The 8585-nt window shown below is 44.3% G+C and overlaps 1 protein-coding gene across 1 annotated transcript in view; it reads left to right on the top strand.

The window, feature by feature from the left end:
* Positions 1 to 1157: 1157 nt before the first annotated feature.
* Positions 1158 to 8585, top strand: part of LOC306918115 (anthrax toxin receptor 2-like) — a gene marked incomplete at its 3' end in the record, with an annotated part of 57762 nt that continues 50334 nt past the window's right edge. Inside the window, exon 1 of the mRNA XM_079530997.1 lies at positions 1158 to 1828. Within this exon, the coding sequence (XP_079387123.1) occupies positions 1665 to 1828 (164 nt within the window). The remainder of the gene's footprint in view (positions 1829 to 8585) is intronic.

The following is an 8585-nucleotide window of genomic DNA, read 5'->3' as shown; positions in this document are numbered from 1 at the left end:
ATTATACTTGTGTTGAAGCATTGAGCTACTAATTTAGACTGAAGTAATTAAAGCGGGTCATGTTTGCATGTTGTGGAATTGTAACAGCTGAAACCAATATTATATCAGTATTCTGACATTAACCTGAGGGCCACATTAAGTGAAGGTGGGGGCCGCATGTGGCCCCCGGGCCGCCAGTTGCCCACCCCTGAATTAGGGGTACACACAGTGCCTTGTTCAAGGACACTTCGACGGGAATCGAACGTGGATGGAACAAGTTTGGATTCTAAGTAAAGTAAAATACCCAGTGTTGTGTCCAAATGGATAATGGATTGGACGTTTGTGCTCTCTCAGAATTATTTAATTTTTTTGTACACGTGTGCTGAACATCTGTGGTCTCCTTCCTGTCCTACAGTACAGTTCCTACCAAAGAGACGCTTCTATTTCCTTAGCGTACAGACCGTTGGATTAGTCCAATAGTGTTTTATGCCACGTATTGTCTGTAGCGCAGGCCAAGGGGATGTCATAAAGCAGGGTTTAATATCCAAACAAAGATATCAGGTCACTCTGTGTGTTTTTACTTTTTATTAATTTAATTTTTGCAATATTGTTTTCTTTTCAGTTTATCTGACATGTTCACTTTAAAATGTCTGAAAGTCATCACTAGCCTATCATTCACAATCAATTGATTGATCAGATGATCACACACACACACACACACACACACACACACACGCACACACGCACATCCCCCTTCAAGTCTCCCCCCCGGGCCACACATCACATGCAAGTCCGATAACCCACATAAAGTATATCTTCAAATGGTTTATGAATAAATAGGCATTATGTGTGGGTGGGTGTCTGACAGCCAGGCACAACAACATTTAGCAGACCTGTAATAGACCCATATTCATCATAATGTGTGCGTGTGTGTGTGTGTGTGTGTGTGTGTGTGTGTGTGTGTGTGTGTGTGTGTGTGTGTGTGTGTGTGTGTGTGTGTGTGTGTGTGTGTGTGTGTGTGTGTGTGTGTGTGTGTGTACGTGTGTGTGCGTGTGTGTGACTGACCCATAGAGTATATGGACTGACCACACAACAACCAACGTTTCCACAGCTGGGTTTTTCAACCGCCAAACAGAATGTGCGCATGCGCTGCAGCTGGCGTGTGGAGTGTGTGTGTATCGTGTGTGTATGAGTGTCGGACTCGGGGGAAGTTCCCCATGACTTTATATCCAACAAAATAGATCATCTATAAACTCTGACTCTCTGAGAGGCGTTTTTTACAGAGGATGAGTGAAATATCGATGGCGAAAATGTGTCGGTGACGTGACGTCCCCGAGGAGTGGTTTCCTCTATTACAACATTAGGGCTAATGTAACTTTATAACGGCTACAGCAACAAGTATAAGTTACAAGTTCAACCTCCTGCCTGGAACTTTTTGACATGTTGCTTCTTCGCTTCGCTTCGAGCCTGTAGCTGTAGTCCTCCTGGACCAGATGACAGACAGCGTGCACGGATTTTAGACTATAAAAACAAAGTTGACAGACCAAGAAGAAGAAGAGTTGTTGCAGACACATTTTCTCTATAGTTTGCAACAAAAAAAAAAGGAAAAACACACCCAAACGAAGTTGGATTTATATTGTTGTCTTGTTGTCACCCCAGTTTGTATTATTATTTTTTGGACCGTGATGAAGGAGCAGGAGGGGGACCGGCTCTGTGCGACATGGACAGCCCGCCTGGTGAGCATCCTGGTCGGGGTGCTGCTGGTCGCCTCGTCGCCCCGGGCTGCTGCTGCGGCGGCCGAGCAGGCGGCGTGTCACGGAGCATATGACCTGTACTTCGTGTTGGATCGGTAAGGAAATAATAAAACCGAGACAAAACAAAACATAAATGCTACAACCTCTTGATTATTATTATGTCGCGTCGAGGGACTCTCAGAGGGTGGTTCTAAATGGACCCATGCAAGTAACTATTGACAGTCAGTGTACACAATGGAACCAAATGGGGTCCATTTGGTTCCATTGCGTATACACTGTCCGAGTGTTATTGTTGGTGTTAGAAGTGGACTCTGGACACTGCATGGTAACAGTGTTGCCGCTGATCCAACTATATAAGAAAGTAAAGAAACTCCCTGAGAGAGAGTGCAGTGCAGCAATAATGTCGCCAGATCAGGGTCCATGTATTTGGTCTAACAAATAACAACATCTCTTGACACTTTCTCAGTTTACTAAAAAAAGGGTACATTTAGGATTGTTCACTAGTCTGTGAGGATGAGATCCCAATGAGTTGTGTTGTTACTTGTTGTTAATGCATTGTATGCACCAGAGTTTGTTAAAAGAACAAAGGAATAGCTGCTGCCTTGCTCAGTATGCCTGGCTGCACTCAACCTCTGCGTCACCATCATCACTCATGCAGTGCAGTGGTTCCCCCAAAGGACCCCCAAATTGACACTTAATTATCCCGCGGACCCCCATTTGAAGAGATATGCCAGGGACCCCCCCCCCCCCATAAGAGAAGATTTGTACGGTTCTAGCAGTGATTCTCAACCCGTTTAATTTCAAGGACCCCCCCAGTTTGACATGCATTAGGCTACGGACGGACCCCCATTTAATGGCATTTCTATCTCTGGGACCCCAATTTGTAGACTATTGTAAATAAAATAAATCAATGTTAATTTAACTCTGAGAGTGTACAAATGGAACCCCTCCATTGTAAAATCAATGGCAATTTAACTCTGATAGTGTACATGTAAATGGAACCAAATAGACCTGCGTCATTTGTACACTCAATAGTTACAGACCCATAATGGCCCACTTGGGTCCTAACTATCATTTAGCTGGGGACCCCCAGGAACTCCCTCAAGGACCCCTGGGGGTCCCCGGACCCCACTTTGGGAAGCACTAGTGCACAGTATACACCGTATCCCCTGAAGGCAGGGAGGGGATGGGGGAATAGGACGGGCTAACATCATCAGGACAACATCAAACTACAGCAATATTGTTTGACCAAATCATGCCTCGATATTGTGACCATAATAATATTGTGGTGATATGATTTGCGCTCTGACCAACAAAAAAAAAGACAATATTTTACACAATGGGATTTTGCTGGATCATCACTTTCAGTATTGCCTGCTAGGATATGAATGAACTAAAGGGACATCGTGTTGATGTAGAACAGCTAGAAGTTCAGTTTCACTTCACTGCAATGCAACCAGGAAAAGACAACACCACTCTTGTCACACTATTACAATATCCCATTCTGACCTGAGATCAGATTCTAAAAATGTCTTCTACATCCTGACAGTTTTCTGAAAAAGCTATGTTTCCATGTCAGTCGTTCTTCGATTTTTCAAAAATAGCAGACCTACAAGCTCGTAGCGCGCCACTCGGTGGCGCGCTATGAGCTTGTAGATCTGATATTTTTCAATAGCTAAAGCATAACATAATGCTAACACCAAAAGGGGTTCCTGCCCAAAATGGGATATTGATTGACTGAGTGACATATGGTGTAGGGTGAGGGAAGTCAAAAGGATGACAGTAAAAAGCTAAAAGCTAAGACCATTGTGGTCCCATGTTGATAGGTGTGTAATTAAGACCATTGTGGTCCCATGTTGATAGGTGTGTAATTAAGACCATTCTGGTCCCATGTTGATAGGTGTGTAATTAAGACCATTGTGGTCCCATGTTGATAGGTGTGTAATTAAGACCATTCTGGTCCCATGTTGATAGGTGTGTAATTAAGACCATTGTGGTCCCATGTTGATAGGTGTGTAATTAAGACCATTGTGGTCCCATGTTGATCTAGGTGTGTAATTCCTCCCAGACTGTATCTATAGTCTCATACTGTAGTGCAATGATATTGATAATATTCATATTATGGCCCTGGGCTCCATTAATATTGCCATAATATTTCCCAGCCCTATAGGAGGCATAACTCGGTCCAGTCATTTCTGCTGAGTTGAGGGTTTTAACACAAAATATATAATGGAATTCATATACTCATATAATATAGTATATTATCGGTATATGAATTGCTGAATATCCGTAAAGTATAGGCTACTTTGCTGAGTGAGCTTGTAGATCTGATATTTTTCAATAGCTAAAGCATAACATAATGCTAACACCAAAAGGGGTTCCTGCCCAAAATGGGATATTGATTGACTGAGTGACATATGGTGTAGGGTGAGGGAAGTCAAAAGGATGACAGTAAAAAGCTAAAAGCTAAGACCATTGTGGTCCCATGTTGATAGGTGTGTAATTAAGACCATTGTGGTCCCATGTTGATAGGTGTGTAATTAAGACCATTCTGGTCCCATGTTGATAGGTGTGTAATTAAGACCATTGTGGTCCCATGTTGATAGGTGTGTAATTAAGACCATTGTGGTCCCATGTTGATAGGTGTGTAATTAAGACCATTCTGGTCCCATGTTGATAGGTGTGTAATTAAGACCATTGTGGTCCCATGTTGATAGGTGTGTAATTAAGACCATTCTGGTCCCATGTTGATAGGTGTGTAATTAAGACCATTGTGGTCCCATGTTGATAGGTGTGTAATTAAGACCATTGTGGTCCCATGTTGATCTAGGTGTGTAATTCCTCCCAGACTGTATCTATAGTCTCATACTGTAGTGCAATGATATTGATAATATTCATATTATGGCCCTGGGCTCCATTAATATTGCCATAATATTTCCCAGCCCTATAGGAGGCATAACTCGGTCCAGTCATTTCTGCTGAGTTGAGGGTTTTAACACAAAATATATAATGGAATTCATATACTCATATAATATAGTATATTATCGGTATATGAATTGCTGAATATCCGTAAAGTATAGGCTACTTTGCTGAGTTTGTAATTGACCCCTGCACGCACGCACGCACGCACGCACGCACGCACGCACGCACGCACGCACGCACGCACGCACAACCTGCTTCCATATCGTTGCCCTCTTATCTCCATATTCTAACTTGTGTATTTTCATAAATCGATGCCCTACTTCATCATACTACAGTGTCACACAAAAGCATCAACATTAGCAGATCCTGGAGCTCGAAAAGCGCATTCTGAGCTTGTAGATCTGCTACTTTTGCTATTTTAGAATTGTGAAAAGTGTTTGGAGATATACTGCGGTATCCACCCGACAGAGACCAGCAGTGTTTCAACGTGGCCCTGCAGCACTCCCACTTCCAAAATATACAACTCTGCAGCATTTTCATATCGCAGGATCACACAGGAAGTGTCACAGGAAGTATCCATTAAGAACTTATCCTTCTCCTCCTCAAATGACTCGGCCCGACTTGCACAGTGGTTTTTAAAACCGTTTGTTGTCCAAGGAAAGCCACACACCACCAAACCAGCCGTTCTCAAACTTTCTCAATTTCAGGGACTTCCAAGTTCGGTATACATTAGGCCCAAGCACTTCCGCATTCCCTTGTTACAATGCAGTGACATTTAGAGGGGCAGGTGCTCAAGTGAAAAAAGGGCACCTTGTGCAGCACGTGGAACCGGCCGGTTGCCTTAATTGTGTGAGATTTATAGATTTTGTGGCCTAAATAATATATTAGAAGCCTTTTTATCAATTAAGAATTGATCAATGTCACCATGGTCCATATACTGTACCAAAAAAAAAGTTATTTTTTTTTCATTTTTTTCCAAAAGGGCACATTGCCAAAAGGGCAGGGGGTGCAGCACCCCCTAGTGTCTATCTGTGCACGCCACTGTTACAATGGGAGTCAACGGGAGTGTCATTACTCTCTTACTAGATTACTCTGGCTGGGACGTCCTGCTCCTCCTCGCCTCCCCATCCTCTCCCCTCCTCCTGGGACGTCCTGCTCCTCCTCGCCTCCCCATCCTCTCCCCTCCTCGCCTCCCCATCCTCTCCCCTCCTCGCCTCCCCATCCTCTCCCCTCCTCGCCTCCCCACCCTCTCCCCTCCTGGCTGGGACGTCCTGCTCCTCCTCGCCTCCCCATCCTCTCCCCTCCTCTGGCTGGGACGTCCTGCTCCTCCTCGCCTCCCCATCCTCTCCTCTCCTCTCCTCGCCTCCCCATCCTCTCCCCTCCTCAGCCTGGCTGGGACGTCCTGCTCCTCCTCGCCTCCCCATCCTCTCCTCTCCTCTCCTCGCCTCCCCATCCTCTCCCCTCCTCAGCCTGGCTGGGACGTCCTGCTCCTCCTCGCCTCCCCATCCTCTCCCCTCCTCAGCCACTGTTTTTGCCCTTGCCGTCCGCCCGGGCGCAGCTAGGGGAGGAGAGAGAGAGAGACGCCGTATGAAAGATGAGCTTCCTAATGGTCAAACTCTTCCGTTTTATGAGCTCATACATACATTGAATTGTAATTATTGGTTTAATTACCCCTTCGGCCCGTTTCATCAAGGGCACATTTTACTCTTCTTTGTGTTCACACCGGTCAAGTTGACTTATCGGGACCAAGGGCTACAATGTCAACCCCCCCTACACAGCCCCCCCCCCAACCCGTAACATTGCCGTGCCCTTGATTGTTCTCCAGAAATTTATGTATCCGTTAGTTTTCATGATTACAAAATCGTAATGTCGCCCTTTAATTAGTTTTAACCCATTTAGACCTGAGGACGATTCTACAAAATGTTTTCTAAATCATGACTGTTTTCTAAAACAGTCAGTGGTTCTCAAACTATTTCATGTCAAGGACCCCCCAGAATTATCTGTATTCGGCTGCGGAGCCCCATCTGAAAATATGTAGTTCCAGGGACCTCCAAACATTTGAGTTAAAAATGTTCGCTCTGAAAGAATATATATTCATTCTCGCACCACATTTTCACGATTTTTCAAAAATAGCAGATCTACAAGCTCATAGCGCGGCACCGAGTGCCGCGCTTACGAGCTTGTAGATCTGCTATTTTTCAATAGCTAAAGTATAACATAATGCTTAAAACACCAAAAGGGGTTCCCGCCCAGAACGGGTTAATGTGTGGCCGTGGGATTTCCACTTCAACAAGACCCTAGTGTATATCATCTCTCTAATTTCTTGGTCTGCGGGTGCAGCTACATGCTGGCTAACTTCGCTGGGTAACAACCAGCACAATAACAACAACAACAACCCTCACCACCAACACATGGTGCAACAGTACGAGTTGTATTTTGTCGCTGCCAGTCAGGGGGAAAAAAAACCCTGTATGTCCAAAACACTTTTTCAGGAAACCCAGTGATGTAAATAGGTTTTCAATGTATATGCAGGGATGGTCTTTTAGATGAGTCCCAGGATGCAGGGATGGTCTTTTAGATGAGTCCCAGGATGCAGGGATGGTCTTTTAGATGAGTCCCAGGATGCAGGGATGGTCTTTTAGATGAGTCCCAGGATGCAGGGATGGTCTTTTAGATGAGTCCCAGGATGCAGGGATGGTCTTTTAGATGAGTCCCAGGATGCAGGGATGGTCTTTTAGATGAGTCCCATGATGCAGGGATGGTCTTTTAGATGAGTCCCAGGATGCAGGGATGGTCTTTTAGATGAGTCCCAGGATGCAGGGATGGTCTTTTAGATGAGTCCCATGATGCAGGGGTGGTCTTTTAGATGAGTCCCATGATGCAGGGATGGTCTTTTAGATGAGTCCCATGATGCAGGGATGGTCTTTTAGATGAGTCCCAGGATGCAGGTGTGGTCTTTTAGATGAGTCCCAGGATGCAGGGATGGTCTTTTAGATGAGTCCCAGGGACATTTTATGAGTCCCACTTTTTTGCCATTGTTACAAATTGCAGCATTTAACTCTCATTTCATTTTATATGGTTATAATGTGGTTATATTCATGTAGAAAACAGAAGAAGAAATTATTGTTATAACTAAAGCTAGCAAAATATCGCGATTGTGTATTATTTTGACTGTACATGCTGAGTACAGTAGTGCATCGCGTGGATGTTGTTTTATTGCGTCCCTTAACTATATAAACTGCGTTTTGGGATGCAAAATGCCCCCTATTTTAATCTCTGCAAACCTTTTCAGGAAATGGAAGAAAGAACCTGTGTTCTCACTTTACTTTTCATTGGGGCGACTGTGGCTCAGGAGGTAGAGCAGGTCGTCCAATGATCCATGGGTCGGCGGTTCGAATCCAGGCTCCTCCTGTCTACATGTCGAAGTGTCCTTGGGCAAGACACTGAACCCCAAATTGCTCCCGATGTGCTGGTTGGTACCTTGCATGGCTTCCGCTGCAATCGGTGTATGAATGTGTGTGTGAATGGGTGAATGTAATGCACAATCTATGTAAAGCGCCTTGGATAAAGGCGCTATATAAATGCACCATTTACCATTTTGATTAAATGTGTTTAGAACCCACACACACATGACATGCATTGTGTACATCTTTATACTAGGTTGATGAATTGAATACATACATAGAAAACAAGTCCCCCAGAATTTTTTTAGTGTTATCCCTTTAGCCTTAAAGGACCACTTTTCAACCTATCTCCATATAATTGCTCCTCGCTATATATAGCTTTCTACTTGGTCAGTTTTCTCATAGGAGGTCTGTGGGCTGTTCAGAAACCCGTCCACCAGTGACATCATCGTTAGGCAGATCTTTTTTAAAACAAGATTTAAAAAAATATATATATATTTTTATCATCGTGAGAACGATGGCTTCT

This window comes from Electrona antarctica (assembly GCF_951216825.1).
Source record: "Electrona antarctica genome assembly, contig: scaffold_385, whole genome shotgun sequence".
Lineage (NCBI taxonomy): Eukaryota > Metazoa > Chordata > Actinopteri > Myctophiformes > Myctophidae > Electrona > Electrona antarctica.
This window is presented reverse-complemented; position numbering and strand designations above follow the sequence as displayed.